Raw genomic sequence first — 26,789 nt, 5'->3', positions numbered from 1 at the left:
ACCACGGTCCCCAGCCCTCGGGAGTGCTCAGCCTGGAGTGGCAAAAACCTCCTGCTGCTGCTTTTTGGCAGCAGGAAGCGCTGGGAGAGGCTGCAGTGTGCCCGGGAGGGGGCTCAGGGCTGCCTGCTCCCCTGCACTGCCCTCCCCACAGCCCCCACTCCTGGGAGCCTGGCTGGGAGCTGAGCACAGCAAAGTGCAGCTTGTGGTGCCTTACCTCGGACTGGAGGCAGTGTGGCCTCTGCCAGCAGGATGAACAATGTGGGATCAGGCAGGGAACGGCTGCGTGGGGCTCATGGAGAGAGGGGGGAGAGCAGGGGACACCAGGGCTGGAAGAGCCTCCAGCAGTGTGGGAATTGACTCTGGGAGGTGACGAGGGGCACAGCAGGATGGAGCCAGGGATGGCGTGGTGGTGGCAGAACGTGGTGGTGGCACGGTGAGGTGGTGGCACAGTGAGGTGGTGGCACAGTGAGGTGGTGGCACGATGTCCCACTGCCCGTGGCTCTGTGCTCCGGATGCAGCTGGCCCAGAGCAGCATTTCTGCCATCTCCCCGGGATGGGGAAGGGTTTCTGCCTGGCCCACAGGGGTGGGGTCCTCCCTGACCTCTGCCAAGGAGCCCCCTCCCCATGGCACAGCTCCAGCTGGAGGGTGCCGGGATCAGCTCCTGACGTTTGATGTTCGGAACCTCTCGGAACAACCTGGCAGTGTGCAGACCTGCAGAGCTCGGCAGAAGTGGTTCCCAAGGGCAGCAGGAGGTGAGCAGGAACCTGTAATCCATCTTTAGCTGGGAGTGCCAATGGCTTCTGTGGAGTGCTCCTGGGAGAGCGGGCATGGCTGGATCAGTCGGGCAGGGCTGGATCAGTTGGGCACAGCTGGATCAGTCGGGCAGGGCTGGATCAGTCGGGCACAGCTGGATCAGTAGGGCAGGGCTGGATCAGTCGGGCAGGGCTGGATCAGTCAGGCACAGCTGGATCAGTCGGGCAGGGCTGGATCAGTTGGGCAGGGCTGGATCAGTCGGGCACAGCTGGATCAGTCGGGCAGGACTGGATCAGTCAGGCACAGCTGGATCAGTCGGGCAGGGCTGGATCAGTCGGGCAGGGCTGGATCAGTCAGGCACAGCTGGATCAGTCGGGCAGGACTGGATCAGTCAGGCACAGCTGGATCAGTCGGGCAGGGCTGGATCAGTCAGGCACAGCTGGATCAGTCGGGCAGGGCTGGATCAGTCGGGCAGGGCTGGATCAGTCGGGCACAGCTGGATCAGTTGGGCACGGCTGGATCAGTCAGGCACAGCTGGATCAGTCGGGCAGGGCTGGATCAGTCAGGCACAGCTGGATCAGTTGGGCAGGGCTGGATCAGTTTGGCACAGCTGGATCAGTCAGACACAGCTGGATCAGTTTGGCACAGCTGGATCAGTTGGGCAGGGCTGGATCAGTCAGGCAGGATTCGATGAGCCGGGCAGGGCTGGGTGGGGACGGATCAGTCCCAGCGGGGTGGGATGGGGATGGATCAGTCCCAGCACGGCTGGGTGGTGTTGGATGAGCCCGGCAGGGTTGGATCAGTCCCGGCAGGGCTGGATGGGGATGGATGAGCCCGGCAGGGCTGGATGAGTCACCGGCGCTCGCTGCTCCCGGCTCTGCAGTCTCGGGCACTGGAGGTGATGCTGCAGTCAAGGCTCTGCCCAAGGCGCTGCAGGAGATCCCCGAGCAGCAGCAGCAGCGCTCCCGTGTCCTTCCTCCCGGGCTCATCCTCACAAACTCCCTCCCTGTCCGTGCTGGGGCAGCCTGAGCAGGCTGTGCAATCACTGGATGGTGCTTCCAGTGCATCCCAGCTCAGATTTTTGGGATGGAGGCAGAGCCAGCATCCCCCGGCAGCCAGGGCAGCTTCCAGCCCCGGCAGTCGGAAGGAATCACCTGGCTGAGCTGCACAATCTCACTGTTGCCAAACACATGCAGGTTTCTGGGCCGTGTTTTCTCACTTTTTATTTTATAATCAGTAACAGAAAAAAAAAAAATGAATTGGCACATTACAAATCAAGCAGATTGATACAGTGACAGCCCACGAACATCTGCAGGGGTATAAAAGGAAGCAGGGTGATTGTTGTCCTTTCAAGAGAGATTCAGCCTTCCTGAAATGTTTCCTTTGATGCCAGAAACAAAACTGGGGCCATTTAAATACCCAGGGGCGATTTTTAAGGATAGAAGTATCCATTGAAACAAGTGTCCTTGCACACTGCATGTCAGAATTCCCAATACTGCTCAGAGTGAAGCATCTCCCGTTTGGGTCAATCCCATTTTTGACACATTTAAAGCACAGGTAACAAACTCCATCAATGGCTTTGGCATTTGAAAAGAAGAAAAAGCTTTGCTGGGGAATGGATGGTGGTGGTGTTTACTAGGGTGACCACGGATTCAAAAGCAGCTCTTCCAAATTTCCCACTTACCACTGGATGTTTGCTTTGATTTAAAAAATGCTACTCAGAAACTGCTCCATCAGGAGAAATCTTTGCCAACGGCAGCTCTGCCCTCCCAAATGATTTATCCCACTGCTGGGGACCCAGCGCTGGGAAGGAGCCAGCCCAGAGTGTCTGTGCAGGGCAGGGGAGCTGTGCTGGGGCTGGACACAGAGCAGGGCAGCCAAAAAAGGAGCCAGGACCAAGAGCTTGGCTCTGCAGAGCTCCTGGGAGGAGAGACTCTGGGGAATGCTTTCAGTAAAAACACTCGCCACTAAGGCTAAGAAGACTAAATATAAAATTTTCATGATTATGTTAAAACACTAGGAAAAAAGAAAGAGCAGGAATTAAAGCACATGGTGAGGGGATTTCTCCCCGTTGTCACCATGTCTCTGTTTTCATTGTCACCCACTGAGCCATTCCCATTTTCCACAAACAACATGTTACAGAAGCCCATTTGCAGCATTTCTTGCACATCACTCCCCTCCAGTGACACCCCAAACAACAGGAAGACATTTGAAACACGGTCACTCTGGTGAGGAACTAAAGACAACCCATGGATGCAGGTTTTGCAATGGAATGTGTCACCACAACAGCAGCTGGAGCCGGATGAGAGATGCAGGGATGAGATCTGCACAGCAGCTTAGCTCTTGGCTTGAGGCTTAAAAAACTCAGAGTTAACAAAGGAAAATCCTTCGAATTCTGACTGGTCAATGTTCCCGACGACTTCCTGGTCGGGAGGTGTTAGCACGGGCGGATGGCGAGTGAAAAACCGGTCGAAGTTTTCAGCATTGCGTCCGCACTATGAGAGGGGAGAAAAGAACCGGTGGGTGGGGCAGGAAGCGTGGGATGAGGGGCAAAACACACTTGGGTTAGTGGGGAGGGCATGGCATGGCATGGGCAGGGCTGGCATGGCATGGCACAGCACGGCATGGCACGGCTGCAGCAGCATGGGATGGGTGGGATGGATGTGGTCACTCCTGCCCCCACACACACCTGGAACCTGCCCCAGGTGACATCCCCCCTTCCCCAGAGGTTCCCATCCCTGCACTGCTCCGAGGTTTCCTCTGCTCAGGACAGCACAGGAGCCACCCCGGGGGTGTCCCAGCCAGGCTGGGCAGGGCTGGAGCAGCCTGGGGCAGGGCAGGGGATGTAAGATCCTTTCCAGCCCAAACCATTCTGTGATTCCACAGCTCTGACTGCCAGGGCTGTTCCTTCCCTGCAGTGCTCAGCTGAGGCCAGGACACTGCACAGCCACAGGCCAGGCTCCATCCCTGCCTGTCACCCACATGTCACATCCCCTGGCACTGGGGACTCTGCCCCACTGGCCCTCCTGTCACCTCCCAGTGCCTGAACTGAACCTCCCAGTCCCTCACTGCACATCCCAGTTCCTCAGCTGCACATCCCAGTCCCTGAGCTGCACATCCCAGTCCCTGAGCTGCACCTCCCAGTCCCTGATCTGCACATCCCAGTCCCTGAGCTGCACCTCCCAGTCCCTGAGCTGCACATCCCAGTCCCTCAGCTGCACATCCCAGTTCCTGATCTGCACATCCCAGTCCCTCACTGCACATCCCAGTCCCTGAGCTGCACATCCCAGTCCCTCAAGCCTCTCTCCCACTGCCCCAGGGGGAACACACAGCCCCAAGCACTGCCACAATTTTTCCTGGGCATTTAACTTCCATTTGTTAAGTAAACAGATCTGCATTTTTAATAAACACAAGACTAAATATAATAAAATATTAATGAGAAGCACACACAGAAGTCAGTGTTTCCCAGCTCCTTGCTCAGCTCAGAGGTTTCAGGGAAGACAACATGGATATCCATCAGATACCCACGGCTGCTCCTCTGGCAGATTTGTGTGTCCTCACAGCACCAGGTGAGACACCTGCTCTCCTCAAACCTCCCCACAAAGCTCAGGGGGCAATGTCTGAGTGGATTTAGCTCCTCCAGCACGGGCACTGTGGCACCCTCAGCTGGTAAAGCCACATCTTGACATTTCCAGTCTGGCTTGGTTAAACTTCTGCTCCCTGATGTGCTGCCCATGCCCTGAGCTCAGCACGGGCTGAGCCCACCCTGCTCCCCTGCCCCAGCTCTGGGGAGGATGTTTGAGATGTCTGACAAGTCAGAACCTTCCCCAGGCCACAGCATGAACAGCAGAGCAGCAATTCAATCCTGCAGGTGAGAGCTGCCAGCCCCCAGAGCCCCCCAGAGCCCCCCAGAGCCCCCCAGAGCCCCCAGCCCCGTTCTGAGCCCCAGGAAATCCCAGTGCACACACCCAGCACTGCCTGCCTCTTGGCTACAAAGAAATGTGCTCAGGAAAAAAAAATAAAAATAAAAAATCAAACCAGCAACCCCCTCAGAAAGACTGGAAAATTAATCCTGAGGAGAGGCTGCCAGTTATTGGAATAGGAAGCACAAATATATTTTAATATGCATATTGGCAAGCAAGGATTTCTCACACAGTGAGGTAAGAAGATGGAAAATCTGGAAGGTTGGATCTATCCATGGTATTTCCTGCCCTGCTGGGTGGAATTCATGGACTTTCTGATTGGATGCAGATAAAATGGATGGGTGAAATCAATCCTTTAAAGCTGAGAAGTGAGTTTCCAGAAGGCACAACCCAGCCAAGCCCCAGGTGTGCAGGAGGTGAGCTCCAGGCTCCAGGTCCAGCCCTGGATGAGGCAGCAGGGAGGATCCTGTCACTGTCACTGCCACTGTCACTGTCACTGCCCCAGCACCTGCCTTGCAGCCTCCCAAATTCAGTTCCTGCTTATGGACACAGATGCCATATGAATTTTTACGTTTATCTCAAACCATCTAGTGAAAAATCGTCCTCATTTTAGTCTGCTATGGGTGTACAGGCATCAGTCCACCCTGGCTGCAGAAAGGGGGAGGGTGGGAATTCATCTCACATAAATCCCAGCGTGTCCTGTCTCTTATTTATAGCCAGCACAGAATGGCTTTTCTCCCTGAGCTGCAGGAATAAACCTGCCAGCCCCAGAGATGGCCTTGTGTTTAATCACCTCCCTGCTTGATTTCCAGCAGAGACAAAAGGCACAATGAAATATTTTCCATTGATCCCTTGGTGCAATCAAGGCCCACAAGGACCCAGGGTCCCAGGGGAGGTGCTGACCTGGAGTTCCCAGGGATTTGTCCCAAAGCAGTGGCACAGCCACAGTCCCACCCTGCAGCCATCCCTGGGCAGGTCTGACCTTCCTGGGGCTGCTCTGGGCAGGGAATTGGCTCCTGGCACCCTGGGGAGCATCAGGGCTCTTCTGGCAATCACATTTAGGGGAATTTGGGTCACAACACCAGCCTGGGGGTCCCTGTGATGGCCAGGGTACAGTGGTGCCTTTCACTGGAGTTTGGGATGCTCCAGCACATCCCTCCATCCCTGCTGCTGCCAAAGGGATCCACTGCAGGGGATCCTGGTGTAGGACCCTCCCTCTCCCAGGGAAAAAGGAAATTTCTGCCTGGGACACTGAACCCAGGGGCTGAACAGCCTGGGAAATCCCAGGGAACTCTCCCAGAGCAAATCCTGCCTGGATTACCAGAGATGTTTAACCTCAGCACACCCACCTGCCCAGTGCCAGCCCCTCAATCCTTAAATCCCATCTAATTAGGAAATTGCTTGTGCAAACACTGGAGCTCACCTTGCACAGGCTGAGCTAAGGCTACAAACCCCCCAGGCAGGGAACTGGAATTTTCACACATCTGGGTCTGTAAGTGGCATTCCAATATTAATTAACTCCAAGTAGTTAGGGGAAAAATTAATTTATGCAATTAAAAATTATTAGATTAAAAGCCATTTTTTAATCCCCCATGCTGTTGTGGATAATCCTGGGCTCTGCCTGTGATTTCAAAACGAGACTTTTCAAATCACCAGGCTTTATGTAAAGTAAAGGAGTAATTAGATACCAAAAACAATAATTATCTCAACGAGAGACAGGGAGAGCAGGGGAGTGTAAACACACTCCCAGGGTAGCTGCAGAGCCAGGGAAGGAATTGTTATGCAGCAGCCAGAGCAGGGAGCAGCCAAGCAGAGCCCCACGTCAGAGGCACCAAAGACAAGCCAGCCCCTGATCTGTCTCGTTCCTGGCTCTGTGATAAAGGTTAATCAAGCACAAAGCAACACAGCAGCTCCTGGGAATTCACTGAGAGCTGGGGCACGAGCAGCCTGGCCAGGCTGGAGCCTCCATGTGCTGGAGGTGGGGAATGCTGGAGGGTTTGGCAGGGATGGAGCTCCCAGAGCCCTGACCCTGCCAGTGCCCCCAGGCTGAGCTGAGCACAGAAAGGTGCCCAAAGGACTGAAAGGACTGGTGGGTGCTGCAGGACATGGAGCTAAGCTGGCTCTGAGGGGGCTGAGCCCAAATCCAACGTGATGATGATGCCTCATGAGCAAAGTGGGGCTGAAGAGAATTTGGATGGGGCTGTGATCCCCATGGCTGGAGAAGGGGGAGGCTGGGGACAGTGGGGGCTGACTGCCAGCCCTCATTTGCATCTTATTCCTTATTTTGAAGCTCTGGATACAGACAATTCCTGCAGCCTGACCTTTATGGATGCTAATTATTAAAAAAAATAAAAATAAAAGGAAAAGAAAACAGACTTAAGCCAAGGTGGAGAGCCAGGCCAGGACCAATCTGCAGCAGCACTTGGCCCTGGTGTGGCCACCTGAAGGTCACAAGGACTTGGCCACATCTCCCCTGGTCACCCCAAAATGTTCTGTGCAGTATCCCAGCCCCAATTCCAGCCCCATCCCTGCCCTGAGCTCACAGCTGGCACCAAAGGAACAGCTTCATCCAGCACAGAGGCACTGCTGGAGAAATATCAGCTATCAGCAGGCACCTGAGTTGTCTTAATCCTCCCTAAATCCCAAATCAGCTGCTGTTAATCTCCCTGTCCTATCAAACAGGGAATTTTCCCAGTGCCAGCTGCTGGGTGCAGCAGCCTGCAGCTCACAGTGCCCCTCCCCAGGGCTGTGCCAGAGGGGTTTTTAAAGACAGGAGACATTTAAAACAGGACAAAATCTGCACATTTTAAGGCGGCAGAGCAGCAGGGAAGTGCTTTTGATGGAATTCAGCACCAAACTCCAATGCTCTGCCCCTGCCCAGGGACACTGGGGAGCTGCTCAGGGACAGAGATGGGTGGAGGGGACACAAGAGCAGCAGCTTCACTGGAAAATGGACACAGAGGTGGGAAATGACAGAAGTTATGGATTGAGGAGAGGGATTGCTGCAGAATAACCCCATGAAGCCCTGGTGCCCCTTCAGAGAATGCAGGATGGGCCAGGATCCCTCCAGAGCTGGAGCTCCTGGATGCCCTGGCACAGAGGGGAGATCCCAGCCCAGAAATGATGGGGTGCACAAACACCAGGCCAGCCCCCCTGCCACAGGAGATGGGCTGAGGAGCTCCTGGCCACCACAGGGCTGTTCCATTCCACTCTGACCAGCCAGGAAAGGAGCTGTGGGAGGGAAAAACCTGCTGGAGCAGAGAGAGCAGAGCCAAAGCACCGAGCACCCTCCAGCAAAGAGCTCCCACTCCGTGTTGGCCCTGAAAGCAGAGTTTTTCCAAGCACCCAAGGGCCCCCAAGCCAGCAGGGTATCTGTAAAGCAGAGAAAAGCAGAGTGCAGAGATGTGTAGAGGGACAGGGAGGCTGCAGGTAAACACAGGAAGGTCCCCAGGCTGTGACAAACAGCAGCCATGGGATCAGTTCAGTGTGGGTTCAGTGCCCAGGGGGAAGCACCAGAACAATCCAGGACCTGGAGCCCCACTGGGACACTGCTGTGACCCTGCCAGGGACAGAGAAACAGAGAAAGCCCAGAGGGACAGCCCTGCCCCCCAGGGTGCAGAAGGGCAGGGAGGGCACAGGGACAACAGGGGCTCAGTCTGGGGACACAGGGCAGCCCCAGCAGCATGGCAGGGACACCCACACTGGGGTCAGGCTGCACCCCTGCCCTGGTGTCACCCCTGCCCTGGTGTCACCCCTGCCCTGGTGTCACAGGGACAGATGGCACTGCCATCACAGCTGGACAAGGAGCACTCCAGCATTCCTGTCTTTTTTGACAAACAGTTTCCAATTGCTGCTGCCTCCCCCTGGGTTTGCTCTTTCCCCCCAGGCTGCTCTCCCAGCTCAGCCAGGGCTGAGGAGCAGCAGCCAGGATCCCCTCCCCACAGAGCCAGGCTCCAGCCTCCTTCCACCCTGCAGAGAAGCTGTGGTGAAATCCAGCCCCACTGCCCACCCAGGCAGACAGGTCTGAGCTGGGTGTTGAAATAAAACCGGGATTAAGAAAGACCTGGTCAGCTTGAGAAAAAGGGAGGAAAAACCCAACAGATCAACAGACCCAGTGTGACAAAACAGACAAGGCTGCAACACAAAGGAGCTGAATATGGGAGCTGCCACCCCTGCAAACCAGAGCTGGGAGCAGGCATCAGGGACTCAGCCCCAGCACCCCAGGGAACAGCATCTTCCACAGGGACAGAGGTGGAGGAGACACCTCCAGGGTGAGCAGCAGCCACCGAGGCTGGGAGAGACCCTGGAGGCTCAGTGGGACAGAGGGGACAAGGCAGGGGGACAGAGGGACCACAGGGAATGGGGCACGGTGACACTGAGTGCACAGGGAATGGGGCACAGTGACACTGAGTGCACAGGGAATGGGGCACAGTGACACGGAGTGCACAGGGAATGGGGCACAGTGACACTGCACAGGGAATGGGGCACAGTGACACTGAGTGCTGCACAGGGAATGGGGCACAGTGACACTGAGTGCACAGGGAATGGGGCACGGTGACACTGAGTGCACAGGGAATGGGGCACGGTGACACTGAGTGCACAGGGAATGGGGCACGGTGACACTGAGTGCACAGGGAATGGGGCACAGTGACACTGAGTGCTGCACAGGGAATGGGGCACGGTGACACTGAGTGCACAGGGAATGGGGCACAGTGACACTGAGTGCCTGAGAGCCACGGCCAGTGCTGCACAGGGGAACAGAGGCACACTCCTGGCAGTCCTGGCAGTGGCACAGAAGGGACCCAGCAGTGGGACAGGGGACCCAGTAGTGGGACAGGGGACTCAGCAGTAGGACAGGGGAGACCCAGCAGTGACACACAGATGACCCAGCAGTGGCACAGGGGACCCAGCAGTGGCACACAGGGGATCCCAGCAGTGACACACAGGGGATCCCAGCAGTGGCACAGGGGACCCAGCAGTGACACAGATGACCCAGCAGTGACACACAGATGACTCAGCAGTGACACAGATGACCCAGCAGTGACACAGATGACCCAGCAGTGGCACAGAGGAGACCCAGCAGTGACACACAGGGGACCCAGCAGTGACACACAGGTGACCCAGCAGTGACACAGGGGATCCCAGCAGTGACACACAGATGACCCAGCAGTGACACACAGATGACCCAGCAGTGACACAGATGACCCAGCAGTGACACAGAGGGGACCCAGCAGTGGCACAGGGCCCCAGCATGGCACAGGGGACCCAGCAGTGACACAGGTGACCCAGCAGTGACACAGAGGGGACCCAGCAGTGACACAGATGACCCAGCAGTGACACAGATGACCCAGCAGTTGCACAGGGGATCCCAGCAGTGACACACAGATGACCCAGCAGTGACACACAGATGACCCAGCAGTGACACAGATGACCCAGCAGTGACACAGAGGGGACCCAGCAGTGGCACAGGGCCCCAGCATGGCACAGGGGACCCAGCAGTGACACAGGTGACCCAGCAGTGACACAGAGGGGACCCAGCAGTGACACAGATGACCCAGCAGTGACACAGAGGGGACCCAGCAGTGACACACAGATGACCCAGCAGTGACACAGATGACCCAGCAGTGACACAGAGGGGACCCAGCAGTGACACAGGGTGCCCAGCAGTGACACAGAGGGGACCCAGCAGTGACACAGGTGACCCAGCAGTGACACAGAGGGGACCCAGCAGTGACACAGATGACCCAGCAGTGACACACAGGTGACCCAGCAGTGACACACAGGTGACCCAGCACGGCACAGAGGAGACCCAGCAGTGACACAGAGGGGACCCAGCAGTGACACAGATGACCCAGCAGTGACACACAGGTGACCCAGCAGTGGCACAGATGACCCAGCAGTGACACACAGGTGACCCAGCAGTGACACAGGTGACCCAGCAGTGACACAGGGGATCCCAGCAGTGACACAGATGACCCAGCAGTGACACACAGGTGACCCAGCAGTGACACAGAGGGGACCCAGCAGTGGCACAGGGAACCCAGCAGTGACACACAGGAGATCCCAGCAGTGACACACAGATGACCCAGCAGTGGCACAGATGACCCAGCAGTGACACACAGGGGATCCCAGCATGGCACAGGGGACCCAGCAGTGGGACAGGAGACCCAGCAGTGACACACAGATGACCCAGCAGTGACACACAGATGACCCAGCACGGCACAGGGCCCCAGCAGTGACACAGATGACCCAGCAGTGGCACAGGGGACCCAGCATGGCACAGGGGGCCCAGCATGGCACAGAGGGCACGCAGCAGTGACACAGAGGGGACCCAGCAGTGACACAGATGACCCAGCAGTGACACACAGATGACCCAGCACGGCACAGGGGACCCAGCAGTGACACACAGGTGACCCAGCACGGCACAGGGCCCCAGCAGTGACACACAGATGACCCAGCAGTGACACACATGACCCAGCACGGCACAGGCCCCAGCACACTCACAGCCTTTGGCTTGAACGGGGGCTGGATCTCCTTGCGCTCCAGCTTGTCCCAGTCGATGTAGCGGAAGAAGGCGTGCTCCTTGATGTCCCGCTCGCCCTCGGGGCCGCAGCCCAGCCGCTTGGCCGGGTGCTTGGTCATCAGCTGGGGACAGCAGGGAGCAAACTGTCACAGCCTGGCCTGCTCTGCCCCCTGAGAGCCCCCAGAGCTGGCTCCCAGCACAGCCCACACCGGGGTCCATCTGCTCCCTGGGACACCGAGGGAGGAGCTGGAGAGGATCAGGGACAGGGAAGGGTGACAAGGAGAGCAGCCTGTGCAGATGGCAGGTACATGATGGGCACATCCCCCGGTGTCTGGGAATGAAACTGGTCTGCCAAGGAACACCCCAGGTGCTGGCAGGGCTCCCTCAGCACCTGGCTGCAGAAGGGGAGCTCCCAGCCATGCCCTGCTGGCACAAACCTCTCAGCATTGCAGAATTAACCCTAAAACCCCTTCAAGATGAGCAATCTGCCCTCCAAAACTTCCAGCAGCCCTGGAAGCAGAACGCTCTCACTCTGGAGCTGTGGCACCACAGACACAAGGTGGGTTTGCAACGAGAGAAAACATTTTTGGAGGTAAAGCAGCACAAACAATCCATTAACGTTGTTTATCATCTAAACTTTGCCTCTCCACTGGCTCAGTAAGGGAGAGGGGCCCCAGGAATTCCAGCTGTACAACAGCAATATCCTGGGGCAGTGGTCAGAGAGCAGATGGAGATTCCAGAGATTTACAAGATATTGATAAGGATGGAGAAAATGAGCTTTACACCTGCAACAAAAGCACTGTTTTATTAAAGGGCTGTTCCTGGGAGGGACAGGAGGTGCCAGGGCTCTGCCTGGGGGGCTGAGACATCTCCCAGCCACTGCCTGGACACAGCCAGCCCTGCCACCCCACTGGCACAAAAACTGCCTCAGGAAATCTGATTTTTAACAGTGCAATAGCACTGAAAGCAAGGAAAACACTGGGAAAAAAAACCCAAAAAATAACCAAACCTAAAACCCTGAAAAGGAAATAACAACTCCAACAAACACAAGGTGAGAGCAGAGCCACCAACTGCTCTGTGAGCAAACAGCTCCACATCCCTGGGCTCCAGCTGTGACAGCATCTGCAGCTGGCAGAGTGATGGAGAGAGGCTTGCAGCAGGCAGAGCTCCCTGTGAGCCCATCCATGAACAGCCAGGGGCTGCAGCTCTGCAGCTGGGCCAGGGATTTTCCAGGGGATGGGACTGGCAGCAGCACCAGCCCTGCAGAGCCCTGCCCCACGCAGGGAGCCAGGCTGGAGGGGCCAGCACAAACTAAAGCAAGAATGTTTTTCCAACTTGTTTTTGTTAATAATTGAGTTTCCCTGGGGGTGCTCAGCAGGGTCCCCAGCCCCTGCCTGACCAGGATCACTCTGATCTCCCCTTTCCATCCCAAACAACACCAGCCAGAGCTGGTGGTTCCTGACTCTGCTGCTTTCTGAACTGAGGATTTGATTTTCCTGCATCCTGCTGAGTGTGGCAGGGCAGCAGCCCGTCCCTGTGCCCCACAGCAGGTGGGATCACCTGCAGCAGCCTCTCCCCACCTTTCCCCACGGGACAAGGGGATGTTTTTGCAGAGAATGTTGCTGTGGAGCAGCAGCTCCCAGCTCTGAGCTGCAGCAGTGGGAGCTGAGGCAGGATGTGTCATTTGTGGATAGAAACTCTATTTTGAGATAGAGAACGTTCAGATATTTCCAATATTAACTATTATAAGCAAACATTTCTTAAATTCCTACACAAACACTTATTTATAGCAGTGTGTGGCACTGGGGGTGAGATGAGGCTCAGCCCCAAGCTCTCAGAACAACACCAGGACCTTGCCAGCCTTCATCCATCACATCCCACAATAATTCAGGCTGCAATTAAGTCAGGCCTAGGCCCAGTCCAGGGAGAGCCCAGCCTGGGACGCTGGGCAGGGCAGAGCTTCACTGCAAATTAAGAGGCAGGATAATGAAAATGCTGCCCTGGCCTGGGAAACACCACCAGAGCTTCAGGCAGCCCTGAAGGGCAACTTGTCACAGCTAAGTGGAAGGATGAAGGTTTTGTACCTGATCTTAGGAAAACCATTTGGGAATCACGTTTTCCCTGCTCCATTTTGCCTGAGCTGCACTTTCCATTTCAGGCAAAGGTTCTCAGAGCTGCCCTGTCCCCACCTGGAGGGGCACAGGGTGTGTGGGCAGGAGCCCTCCCTCCCACCCCTGCCCCAGGCCAGCCCCAGGCAGGTCCCAGCTGTGTTTCTGTCCAGTGTTGGGGCCTGGAGAGGATGCAGGAATTATTTTAACCTGGGTTTAGTGCACACACACCACAGAGTTGTGCTTTTAGGGCTGGAGGGCACAGGCAGCAGGACCCAGCAGTGTCAGACCCTGGTGATGCTGGGGAGCACTGGGGTGAGCTGGGACCCTCCCAGGGGTGCAGGATCTCACTGCCCACTCCCCCAGCCCAGCCCAGGACCCAGCCCAGGACCAGCCCAGCCCTTACCCCTTTGCAGATGGCCACTGCCTCCTTGGACATGGACTTGGGGTAGGCGACGTTGTGCTCCATGATGGACTGGAAGAGCTCGTCCTCATCTTCTCCCTCAAAGGGGGCCTGAGGAAAGCACACTGAGCTCCAGGTGCTGCATCCCAGAGCTCCTGTGTGCTGCTGGGCCATGCAGCCAGCCCCACACAGTGACTGAGCCCTGCAGTCCCTGGGCTGTGCCCCCAGGGTCACCCCAGCTCGAGGTGACACCCACATGGCAAACCCAGCAATGGAACCCAGCCCAGAGGCTTCAATCAATTAAAACTCAATTACCTGGCCAGCCAGCATCTCATAGAGCAGCACTCCAAATGCCCACCAATCCACAGACTTCCCATAGGGCTGGTAAGCAATGATCTGCAAAAACAACAGCAGCAGCAGAATTACACCCCCAGCCTGACCTGGGCACAGGGCACAGCCATCCCCAGCTGCACTGCTCCCTGGGACACTTTCCAGCACTGCATCCCTCCCCTGAGTCCCTCCCCTGCTCTCCACCTGGGAAATTCAGGTGTGAACAGCTCACACCATAAAGGCTTTAAAAGGAAAGAGCTTTAAAGAAATTCCCTGTCCTGTGCAGCCCCCACTGCTGGTTGGGAAGGTCACAGGGGGCCAGCAGGGACACAGCCTTTCCTGGGTGCCAAAGGATTTGCATCCTCATTTCCCTTTTGCTGTGTTTTTGGAAAAAAAAGACAAATTACAGCAAGGAGAAGAAAGTAAGAGTTAAAGTGAAAACACTTGGGCAAACCCATGGAGAACTGGTGATTTGTCCTGCTCTGAAGGAGCATTAATCACCCACAGTGACAAGCTCTGCACCACCAGTTCTAATCCTGGAGCACTGGATCCCATAATGGGAAACCTCAGTGGCTGCAGAAAACACAGAGTGTGGGTGAGCACACTCTGATGTCCTAGCAAAGAGAATCTCCTTCTCTAAAACATTTAAATGAATAAATATTAACCTCATCATTGCTAATTCAGCAGTGAACAGGGACACTTTTAAGTGAAGGGAGCAGACATTTGAGGATAACTCCTCCTCTGAATTTCACAAGTCTGGCACTAAACTGTGCCCATACAGCACTTCATGGAAGTGTCCTGAGTGACTCTGTCACACCAGTAATCACCAAATAATCAAAGTGGTTTTGTGGGGATCTGGAGCCTCTCCAGACACACAGCCCTCACTGCAAACAGATCTAGGGATTTCCACTCCATGTGAAAATCTTACCACTGATAATTCCCTGTTTGTCACTGGTCATGTTGTGCTGGAAGCTTCTACCCCACACAGTGAGGGTCAGAGCTGAGCTCTGGGTTTGTCATCCCCAGGAGCAGGGGGAAGGTGAGGAACAGCCTGCAGAGGGTCTGAGCATGGCAAGGACAGAACAGGCACAGAGCTGCCAGCAGGATGGGCTGGGAAAACCCCCAGAGAGGGAAAACACCGCAGGCAGAGCAGCACCAGGATGTGCTGGAGAACTCCTGGATGCCCCTGGCTCAGCTGGAAAGCTGCCCAAAGGCAGGTGACCCGGGAGGAGCAGCAGGCAGCAGCAGGCAGCAGTAGTTACCCCTAAAATCCCTTTAAGATGAGCAATCTGCCCTCCAAAACTTCCAGCAGCCCTGGAAGCAGAACCCTCTCTCTCACTCTGGAGCTGTGGCAGCACAGACACAAGGTGGGTTTGCAATGAGAGAAAACATTTTTGGAGGTAATACAGCACAAACAATCCATTAACGTTGTTTATCATCTAAACTTCTCCTCTCCACTGGCTCAGTAAGGGAGAGGGGCCCCAGGAATTCCAGCTGTACAACACCAATATCCTGGGGCAGTGGTCAGAGAGCAGATGGAGATTGCAGAGATTCACAAGACATTGATAAGGATAGAGAAAATGAGCTTTGTACCTGCAACAAAAGCACTGCTTTATTAAAGGGCTGTCCCTGGGAGGGACAGGAGGTGCCAGTGCTCTGCCTGGGGGCAGTGGCCAGCAGCAGCCAGCAGTGGCCAGCACTAGCCAGCAGTAGCCAGCAGTGGCCAGCAGTGGCCAGCACTAGCCAGCAGTGGCCAGCAGTGGCCAGCAGTGGCCAGCACTAGCCAGCAGTGGCCAGCAGTGGCCAGCAGCAGCCAGCAGCAGCCAGCACTAGCCAGCACTAGCCAGCAGCAGCCAGCAGCAGCCAGCACTAGCCAGCACTAGCCAGCAGCAGCCAGCACTAGCCAGCAGTGGCCAGCACTAGCCAGCAGTAGCCAGCACTAGCCAGCAGTAGCCAGCACTAGCCAGCACTAGCCAGCAGTAGCCAGCACTAGCCAGCAGTAGCCAGCACTAGCCAGCAGTAGCCAGCACTAGCCAGCACTAGCCAGCAGTAGCCAGCAGTAGCCAGCACTAGCCAGCACTAGCCAGCACTAGCCAGCAGTAGCCAGCACCACCCAGCACTAGCCAGCAGTAGCCAGCACTAGCCAGCACCACCCAGCAGTAGCCAGCACTAGCCAGCACCACCCAGCAGTAGCCAGCAGCAGCCAGCACTAGCCAGCAGCAGCCAGCACTAGCCAGCAGTAGCCAGCAGCAGCCAGCACTAGCCAGCACTAGCCAGTAGTGGCCAGCAGTGGCCAGCAGTAGCCAGCACTAGCCAGCAGTAGCCAGCAGTGGCCAGCAGTGGCCAGCACTAGCCAGCAGCAGCCAGCAGTGGCCAGCAGTGGCCAGCACTAGCCAGCAGTAGCCAGCAGTGGCCAGCAGTGGCCAGCACTAGCCAGCAGTAGCCAGCAGTGGCCAGCAGCAGCCAGCACTAGCCAGCAGTAGCCAGCACTAGCCAGCACTAGCCAGCAGTAGCCAGCAGTAGCCAGCAGTAGCCAGCAGCAGCCAGCAGTAGCCAGCAGTAGCCAGCAGTAGCCAGCAGCAGCCAGCACTAGCCAGCAGTAGCCAGCACTAGCCAGCACTAGCCAGCAGTAGCCAGCAGTAGCCAGCAGTAGCCAGCAGCAGCCAGCAGTAGCCAGCAGTAGCCAGCAGTAGCCAGCAGCAGCCAGCAGTAGCCAGCAGTAGCCAGCAGTAGCCAGCAGTAGCCAGCAGCAGCCAGCACTAGCCAGCAGTAGCCAGCACTAGCCAGTACTAGCCAGCAGCAGCCAGCAGTACCCAGCCCCAGGCAGCCCCCTGCCGTACCTCGGGCGCGATGTAGTCCGGAGTGCCACAGAAGGTCTTGGTGGTCACCCCGTCCCAGATGTTCTCCTTGCACATGCCAAAGTCGGCGATCTTGATGTGCCCCTCGCTGTCCAGCATCACATTGTCCAGCTTCAGGTCCCTGCAGGGCGAGAGCAGCCGTGACACAGCGCACAGGGACAGTCCCCAGTGTCACACCCAGCCCCTCTGCAGGATGGTGTTTGGGGAAAGGAGTGAAAACAAGCCAGGGCTCTGCCAGGATGCAGTGTGCATCTCACTTTGAGCCCAGAGGAACGGCGTGCTGGGCACAGCTCTTTGAAGTGTGTGATGGAGAACACTCATCTGGCAGCAGAGGGATTGGATTGATTTTTTTTTTCTTTCAGTCTGTGAAAATCAAAGTGCACTTGGAGCTCTAAGGGAGGAGAATCCTTCACTCAGCACAGGGCCCTGCCTCTGCTGTGCTCTGCTCCCCCAAAATACAAACCAGCTGTGTCCCCATCACCCCAGAATACCTGGGGTACCCAGGAGCTTCTCTTGGCACAAACTCTAGAGGTGGATCCAAGCACTGATCCCAGAGCCCAACCCCAGCTCCAGCCTCCAGGACACTCCCTGGCTATTTTGGTGCAGTTTATACACTCTTGCTGGGTTTAAGGCTGTATTTTCTATTATCACATCAGTGCCCAGAACCCTGAGAGGCCAAAGGCAGAGGGACACGGGCTGGGATCGGGACTTGGAGGAGGGAAGGAAGCAGAGCCACTGGGGACCAGCAGACCTAGAATCTCTGTAGCAGCTGATGGCAAAAAGCAGCCCTGACATCAAGCTTGCTCCACTTCTTTCATCTTCAGCATCCCCTGACTGCAGCAGCACTGCTGGCACCTCGCTCTGCAGAGCTTCAGTGGGGCTGGCACTGCCTGGGAATCTGCCCCAGCCTGGGCTCTGCACCCCCGAGCAGGGCAGGGCAGGGCAGGGCAGGGCAGGGCAGGGCAGGGCAGGGCAGGGAGCGCTGCTTCCAGAGCTGCACCAGCAGCCTGACAGCCTGGCCCTGCACAGGGAGCTGGGACCGTACTGGGATTGTACTGGGATCGTACTGGGATCGTACTGGGATTGTACTGGGATCGTACTGGGATTGTACTGGGATCATACTGGGACCATACTGGGATTGTACTGGGATCGTACTGGGATCATACTGGGACCATACTGGGATTGTACTGGGATCGTACTGGGATCGTACTGGATCATACTGGGATCATACTGGGATCATGCTGGGATCGTACTGGGATCGTACTGGGACCGTACTGGGATCGTACTGGGATTGTACTGGGATCATACTGGGATCGTACTGGGATCGTGCTGGGATTGTGCTGGGATCATACTGGGATCATACTGGGATCGTACTGGGATCGTACTGGGATCATACTGGGATTGTGCTGGGATCATACTGGGATCGTACTGGGATCATACTGGGATCGTACTGGGATCGTACTGGGATCGTACTGGGACAATACTGGGATCATACTGGGACAATACTGGGATCATACTGGGATCATACTGGGATCATGCTGGGATCATGCTGGGATCATACTGGGATCGTACTGGGATCATACTGGGATCATACTGGGACAATACTGGGATCATACTGGGATCATGCTGGGATCATGCTGGGATCATGCTGGGATCGTACTGGGATCGTACTGGGATCGTACTGGATCATACTGGGATCGTACTGGGATCATGCTGGGATCATACTGGGATCATACTGGGACAATACTGGGATCATACTGGGATCATGCTGGGATCATGCTGGGACCATACCGGGATCATACCGGGATCATACCGGGATCATACTGGGATCATGCTGGGATCATACTGGGACAATACTGGGATCATACTGGGATCGTGCTGGGACCATACTGGGATCATACTGGGATCATGCTGGGATCATACTGGGATCGTACTGGGATCGTACTGGGATCGTACTGGGATCGTACTGAGATCATACTGGATCATACTGGGACCATACTGGGACCATACTGGGATCATACTGGGATCGTACTGGGATCATACCAGGACCATATTGGGACTGTACTGGGATCGTACTGGGACCATACTGGGACCATACTGGGATCCCACAGTTACCCAGGGACCCCACAGGTACTCACTCAGGGATCCCACAGGAATTTTCCAACCTTCCACTCCACCTGTGGGCTGGGGGCTGTGGGCAGGGTGGGACCCCCAGAGCAGCTCAGATGGAGCTCAGATGAAGGCAGGGAGGGAGGAGCAGGAGGAGGAGGAGGAGGAGGAGGAACCCTGTCACCTACCTGTAAATGATGCCTTTGCTCTGCAGGAAGAAGAGCCCGATGGCAATTTCTGCTGCGTAGAACCTGGAAGAGCAGGTTCAAAAGGAAGCCTGGTCATTACAGGGGATAAATGAAAACCTTCCTGACGAGATGGCAGCGAGGGAAACGTGTCAGGGAGATGAGAGCAGAGGGCAAGGCAGAAGAATTGCAGAGCAGGATGAGAGGATGGCCCGAGGCAGGCTGAGCTCACAGGGCAGGGATGGCACCAGGCTGCTGGGGGCTGCCAGCTCTGCTCACACCAGCTGAGCTGGAGCTGCCTCCAGGGCTGTGCTCACCCTGCCACAGAGGCTGGAAACTCATCCCTTCCAGGGCTGTCCACTGGGGCTGGAAACTCATCCCCTCCAGGGCTGTGCTCACCCTGCCACTGAGGCTGGAAACTCATCCCCTCCAGGGCTGTCCTCACACTGCCAGTGATGCTGGAAACTCATCCCCTCCCAGGGCTGTGCTCACCCTGCCACTGAGGCTGGAAACTCATCCCCTCCAGGGCTGTGCTCACACTGCCACTGGGGCTGGAAACTCATCCCTTCAGGGCTGTGCTCACCCTGCCACTGAGGCTGGAAACTCATCCCTTCCAGGACTGTGCTAACACTGCCACTGGGGCTGGAAACTCATCCCTTCCAGGGCTGTGCTCACCCTGCCACTGAGGCTGGACACTCATCCCTTCCAGGGCTGTGCTCACCCTGCCACTGGGGCTGGAAACTCATCCCTTCCAGGACTGTGCTAACACTGCCACTGGGGCTGGAAACTCATCCCTCCAGGGCTGTGCTCACCCTGCCACTGAGGCTGGAAACTCATCCCCTCCAGGGCTGTCCTCACACTGCCAGTGATGCTGGAAACTCATCCCCTCCCAGGGCTGTGCTCACCCTGCCACTGAGGCTGGAAACTCATCCCCTCCAGGGCTGTGCTCACACTGCCACTGGGGCTGGAAACTCATCCCTTCAGGGCTGTGCTCACCCTGCCACTGAGGCTGGAAACTCATCCCTTCCAGGACTGTGCTAACACTGCCACTGGGGCTGGAAACTCATCCCTTCCAGGGCTGTGCTCACCCTGCCACTGGGGCTGGAAACTCATCCCTTCCAGGACTGTGCTAACACTGCCACTGGGGCTGGAAACTCATCCCTCCAGGGCTGTGCTCACCCTGCCACTGGGGCTGGACACTCATCCCTTCCAGGGCTGTGCTCACACTGCCACTCAGCCTGGAAACTCATCCCTTCCAGGACTGTGCTAACACTGCCACTGGGGCTGGAAACTCATCCCTTCAGGGCTGTGCTCACCCTGCCACTGGGGCTGGAAACTCATCCCTTCCAGGGCTGTCCTCACACTGCCACTGGGGCTGGACACTCATCCCCTTCAGGGCTGTGCTCACACTGCCACTGAGGCTGGAAACTCATCCCTTCCAGGGCTGTGCTCACACTGCCACTGGGGCTGGACACTCATCCCTGCTCCCAGAGCTCTGTGGGACCAGCACTGCCTGCTGGGGATATTTGGGTTCAGCCCACCAGGCTCAGGGTTTGTGTCAGTGGGTTTTATGTGAGCACTTGGAGTTTTGCAGGGACACATCCTGCTCCGTCCAGCTCCCAAGGAACAGGAGTAAAAGCCCCCAGTGAACTCTTGGGTGGCCACCCTGGCAGAGGAGCCAAAACCCAACATCCCCCTTGTCCCCTGGGGAAGGGCAGAGCCCTGGTGCCTCCCAGGGAGCCTCCACACCTCCCTTGTGCCTTTGTGTACCTCAATTCTTCTCCTCAGCACAATTACTTACCAGTACAATGTACCCCACGGCTGAGGTGGAGGCACCAGCTCCCTTAAAATGGCAAAGAACTCTTCTGCACCTTCCCATTCCTGATTTGTGCCTCTGTTTCCAGCCCCTGGCACAGGAACATCCCACACCCATCCCACAGGGGCCAGAGCACTGCACTCACACAGCGTGGGGCTCCTTGAACCTCCCGACCTGCTGGATCTGGTACATCAAGTCCCCACCATTCACATATTCCATCACAAAATACAAGCGATCCTGGAGGGGAAAAAAGCAAGAATTAGCAACAGGATTATCAGAGCAGGGACTCTGCAGGGGTCAGACACAGCAACCAAGGTGACTGGCAGCTGCAATGTGTCATTGCAGGGAAATGCACTCATCATCCCTGTCCTCCCCAGGGGCTGCAGGGGCTCCAGGAGAGCTGGGGGGCACTGGGACAGGGGGACAGGGTCCTGCAGTGACACTGGGCTGCAGTGACAGCCCTGGGCTGCCCCATCCCAGCCCCAGGAGGGAGGCAGGAAGGACACAGAGGCTGGAGCACTGCAGGAGCTGCAGGTTGGCAGCATTACATAAGGGAAAAAAACCATTCCCATTGCTCATTTCCTCCTTAGATAAGCTGTGCCCTGCTTTTCAGACAGGAAGGACAGGGAGATGCAGCTGGAGCAGTGCCACAAGCAGGGCTGGGGACAAACTGGGGTTCAGTGTCCATGGGCACTGCCAGGAACAGAACTGGGGTTCAGTGTCCATGGGGCAGTGCCCAGGCACAGAACTGGGGTTCAGTGTCCATGGGCACTGCCAGGAACAGAACTGGGGTTCAGTGTCCATGGGGGCACCCCAGAACTGGGGTTCAGTGTCCATGGGCAGTGCCCAGGAACAGAACTGGGGTTCAGTGTCCATGGGAGCACCCCAGAACTGGGGTTCAGTGTCCATGGGGCACTGCCCAGGAACAGAACTGGGGTTCAGTGTCCATGGGCACTGCCAGGAACAGAACTGGGGTTCAGCACCCCCAGGGCACTGCCCAGCCCCAGAACTGGGGTTCAGTGTCCATGGGGCACCCCAGAACTGGGGTTCAGTGTCCATGGGCACTGCCAGGAACAGAACTGGGGTTCAGTGTCCATGGGCACTGCCCAGCCTGGCAATGCCCATCCAGAGCAGCTGGGGTTCAATGTCCATGGACACTGCCCAGCCCCAGAACTGGGGTTCAGTGTCCATGGGGGCACCCCAGAACTGGGGTTCAGTGTCCATGGGGGCACCCCAGAACTGGGGTTCAGTGTCCATGGACAGTGCCCAGGAACAGAACTGGGGTTCAGTGTCCATGGGGGCACCCCAGAACTGGGGTTCAGTGTCCATGGGGCACTGCCCAGGAACAGAACTGGGGTTCAGTGTCCATGGGCACTGCCCAGCCCTAGAACTGGGGTTCAGTGTCCATGGGCACTGCCAGGAACAGAACTGGGGTTCAGTGTCCATGGGGGCACCCCAGAACTGGGGTTCAGTGTCCATGGGCAGTGCCAGGAACAGAACTGGGGTTCAGTGTCCATGGGGCACTGCCCAGCCCCAGAACTGGGGTTCAGTGTCCATGGGCACTGCCAGGAACAGAACTGGGGTTCAGTGTCCATGGGCACTGCCCAGGCACAGAATTGGGGTTCAGTGTCCATGGGGGCACCTCAGAACTGGGGTTCAGTGTCCATGGGGTACTGCCAGGAACAGAACTGGGGTTCAGTGTCCATGGGCACTGCCCAGCCCCAGAACTGGGGTTCAGTGTCCATGGGCAGTGCCCAGGAACAGAACTGGGGTTCAGTGTCCATGGGCAGTGCCCAGAACTGGGGTTCAGTGTCCATGGGCACTGCCAGGAACAGAACTGGGGTTCAGTGTCCATGGGCAGTGCCAGGAACAGAACTGGGGTTCAGTGTCCATGGGCACTGCCCAGCCCCAGAACTGGGGTTCAGTGTCCATGGGCACTGCCCAGGCACAGAACTGGGGTTCAGTGTCCATGGGGGCACCCCAGAACTGGGGTTCAGTGTCCATGGGCACTGCCCAGGCACAGAACTGGGGTTCAGTGTCCATGGGGGCACCTCAGAACTGGGGTTCAGTGTCCATGGGGCAGTGCCCAGCCCCAGAACTGGGGTTCAGTGTCCATGGGGCAGTGCCCAGCCCCAGAACTGGGGTTCAGTGTCCATGGGTACTGCCCAGCCCCAGAACTGGGGTTCAGTGTCCATGGGGGCACCCCAGAACTGGGGTTCAGTGTCCATGGGCACTGCCAGGAACAGAACTGGGGTTCAGTGTCCATGGGCACTGCCAGGAACAGAACTGGGGTTCAGTGTCCATGGGCAGTGCCCAGGCACAGAACTGGGGTTCAGTGTCCATGGGGGCACCTCAGAACTGGGGTTCAGTGTCCATGGGCACTGCCCAGAACCAGAACTGGGGTTCAGTGTCCATGGGGGCACCCCAGAACTGGGGTTCAGTCTCCATGGGCAGTGCCCAGCCCTAGAACTGGGTCTCAGTGTCCATGGGCACTGCCCAGCCTGGCAATGCCCATCCAGAGGAGCTGGGGTTCAGTGTCCATGGGGGCACCCCAGAACTGGGGTTCAGCACCCACAGGGCACTGCCCAGCCTGGCAATGCCCATCCAGAGCAGCTGGGGTTCAGTGTCCATGGGCACTGCCCAGCCTGGCAATGCCCATCCAGAGGAGCTGGGGTTCAGCTGCTGCTGCCCCAGCACAGCCCCCCAGCCATGGGGCAGCCCCAGGGGATCAAACACAGCAGCACAGGGGCAGTGGGGCTGTGTAACACACAGGGATGGGCAGGGAATTTGGCTTTTCAGCCCCTGGGGATCCAGGAGCAGCCCCTGTGTGAAGGACAGCCCTGGCCACGTGCAGCAATGTCACCTTGAGCAGCCAGCAGCACGGCAGCAGCCCGTGACAGCGACAGGCACGGCAGTGCTGGGCTGCAGCTGCCTCCTAAATATATCAGTGTGCTTCTGGGAGCAGGAATGTTAAAGAGACGGGCTCCTGAAACTGCTGGGCTGCCCAGGCAGGAGCTGAGCTCTCCTCCTTTGGGTGGGGAAGCAGAGCTGTGCTCCAGGGGAAGCTGTGACTAAAGCAGGCAGATGGCTGGGCTGCCCACGGCCAGGAGGGATGGACAGAGAGATGGCAGTGCCACCAGGGATGGACACACAGAGCTGGGATGGGCACAGAGAGCTGTGAGTGCCACCAGGGGATGGGCACACAGAGCTGTGAGTGTCACCAGGGATGGGACAGAGATGGCAGTGCCACCAGGGATGGGACAGAGAGATGGGATGGGCACAGAGCTGGGAGTGTCACCAGGGATGGGCACACAGAGCTGCATCCCTGGAAGTGTCCAAGGCCAGGCTGGACAGGGCTTGGATCACCCTGGACTAGTGGAAGTTGTCCCTGCCCATGGATGATCTTCAAGGTCCCTTCCAACCCAAATCATCCCAGCATTCTGTGGTTTATCATCTCAGTGATTGTGTGATTTATTTTCTCAGTGATTCTGTGATTTATCAATCATCTCAGGGATTATGTGAATTATCATCTGTGATTCTGTGATTTATCATCTCAGTGATTCTGTGATTTATCAATCATCTCAGTGATTCTGATTTATCAATCATCACAGTGATTCTTTGATTTATCATCTCAGTGATTCTGATTTATCAATCATCTCAGTGATTCTGTGGTTTATCATCTCAGTGATTCTGTGATTTATTTTCTCAGTGATTCTGTGATTTATCAATCATCTCAGGGATTATGTGAATTATCATCTGTGATTCTGTGATTTATCATCTCAGTGATTCTGTGATTTATGAATCATCTCAGTGATTCTGTGATTTATGAATCATCTTAGTGATTCTGTGATTTATCATCTGTGATTCTGTGATTTATCAGTCATCTCAGTGATTCTGATTTATCAATCATCTCAGTGACTCTATGATTTATCATCTCAGTTGGCTGCTGTGCCCCAGAGGTCACAGCAAAGGCAGGGCTCACCCCAGGGACCCCCAGCTCACCCCACCCCAGGGATCTGGGACCTTTCAGAGCTCCCCAGACCCCCCAGCACAGGCAGCTCTCCTTGCCCACCTTCCCTTTTTTCATTAAAGCACACATTCAGGGCTTTTCTCTCTCCTGAAGCCGCTGAGCCAACAGCCCTGGTGGAGAATTGTGCTCTGGACTGTGCTCCCAGAAATCAAAGTGCTTTGTGCCAGCCTTTGATAATACACCCTGCTATACATTTTGATTACATTACAAATACGATTACTATTAAGCTACTACAGGTCTGCCAGGAATAATCCAGCAGTGACTCACTCCAGATGCCAGGGAGATGCTGTGTGAAAGAGCTGCTCCTGCCACAGCCTGATTGCTGTGCTGCAAAGCCGGGCCACAGGCTTTAAACACACTCAATGTGTTTGGGAAATGAAATTTCTGGGATGACATTAAAATGTAATCCTCCTGGAAAGCATTGTCGTGGTTCTAAAGGGCCCTGCTGATTCCCACTGACGTGCACCTGGACATCCTCGTTCACAGGCTGCTCCAGGGCTGGGCAGGGATTGTGTTCAAGGTGCCCTCTCACTCCTGACTCACACAAACCAACCACACATCCAGGGAAAAGTGCATTTCCTGCACTTTGGATCAGGCTTCTCCCTTTGCTCAGGGCTTTGACCAGAGGGGTGAGTGCTGGGAGAGTGCAGCACTCTGCTCCTGAAGCACAGGGGACACTGGGGACACCTGAGGGGCTGGAAACCACCTCCAGTGCCAGGAACAGCCCCTGCTGGGCACAGCCCAGGCTGCAGCTCCTGTGCCTCACCCTCAGTGTCACACACTCACACCGTGCTCCTGGAGGCTCTTCTGCCAGGAACTGCAGGAGTGTGGGGCTGCCAAGGCAGAGAACACGCAACTGCTTTGGCAAGTGCAGAGAACACAAAATCCTGGCGTGGTTTGGGGTGGAAGGGACCTCAAAGCTCACCCAGTTCCACCCCTGCCACGGGCAGGGACCCCTCCCAGCACCCCAAACCCTGTCCCACCCTTGGACACCATCCCAGTCCATCCTGCCAGTGCTCGGGGTGCCCTTACCATGGTCTGGAAGCAGGAGTGCAGCTGGGTCAGGAAGGGAGGCTTCCCTGACAGAGCCAGGACTCGCTTCTCCACCATGGTGCACTCCACGTCATCGTCCTGGATCACCACGTCCTTCTTGAGGATCTTCACAGCATAGAGCTCGTCTGTGCCCTTCCTCTCTGCCAGCATCACCTGCAGGGGACACACGGGTGTGGGACAGGGACAGACAGCTGTGGGACAGGGACAGTGTGGGACAGGGACAGACAGCTGTGGGACAGGGACAGCTGTGGGACCAGGGACAGAGAGGTGTGGGACAGGGACAGCTGTGGGACAGGGACAGACGGCTGTGGGACAGGGACAGATGGTTGTGGGACAGGGACAGTGTGGGACAGGGACAGCTGTGGGACAGGGACAGTGTGGGACCAGGGACAGTGTAGGACCAGGGACAGCTGTGGGACAGGGACAGTGTGGGACAGGGACAGACGGGTGTGGGACAGGGACAGTGTGGGAGCAGGGACAGTGTGGGACAGGGACAGTGTGGGACAGGGACTGTGTGGGACAGGGACAGTGTGGGACAGGGACAGTGTGGGACAGGGACAGCGTGGGACAGGAAACGTGTGGGACAGGGACAGCGTGGGACAGGGACAGTGTGGGACAGGGACAGACAGCTGTGGGACAGGGACAGTGTGGGACAGGGACAGTGTGGGACCAGGGACAGACGGGTGTGGGACAGGGA

General features: G+C 56.7%; 1 protein-coding gene across 2 annotated transcripts in view; it reads right to left on the bottom strand.

Annotated features, from left to right (window-relative positions):
• Positions 1-26,789, bottom strand: part of PRKCB (protein kinase C beta) — a 100,065-nt gene that overhangs the window by 3,585 nt on the left and 69,691 nt on the right. Inside the window, exons 10-17 of one of the 2 annotated variants that reach the window (XM_033073897.1) lie at positions 26,072-26,245; positions 21,155-21,246; positions 19,197-19,259; positions 16,882-17,020; positions 14,027-14,107; positions 13,715-13,822; positions 11,182-11,322; positions 1,963-3,249 (exon numbers count right to left, since the gene is read on the bottom strand). In XM_033073897.1, coding sequence (XP_032929788.1) covers positions 3,091-3,249; positions 11,182-11,322; positions 13,715-13,822; positions 14,027-14,107; positions 16,882-17,020; positions 19,197-19,259; positions 21,155-21,246; positions 26,072-26,245 — 957 coding nt within the window. In that variant the 3' untranslated portion in view covers positions 1,963-3,090. Of the gene's footprint in view, positions 1-1,962; positions 3,250-11,181; positions 11,323-13,714; positions 13,823-14,026; positions 14,108-16,881; positions 17,021-19,196; positions 19,260-21,154; positions 21,247-26,071; positions 26,246-26,789 lie in introns of those variants that run through there. The other variant, XM_033073898.1, reaches the window with a different exon arrangement.

The sequence above is a fragment of the Catharus ustulatus genome, chromosome 16 (genome assembly GCF_009819885.2).
Source record: "Catharus ustulatus isolate bCatUst1 chromosome 16, bCatUst1.pri.v2, whole genome shotgun sequence".
NCBI classification, from domain to species: Eukaryota; Metazoa; Chordata; class Aves; order Passeriformes; family Turdidae; genus Catharus; species Catharus ustulatus.
This window is presented reverse-complemented; position numbering and strand designations above follow the sequence as displayed.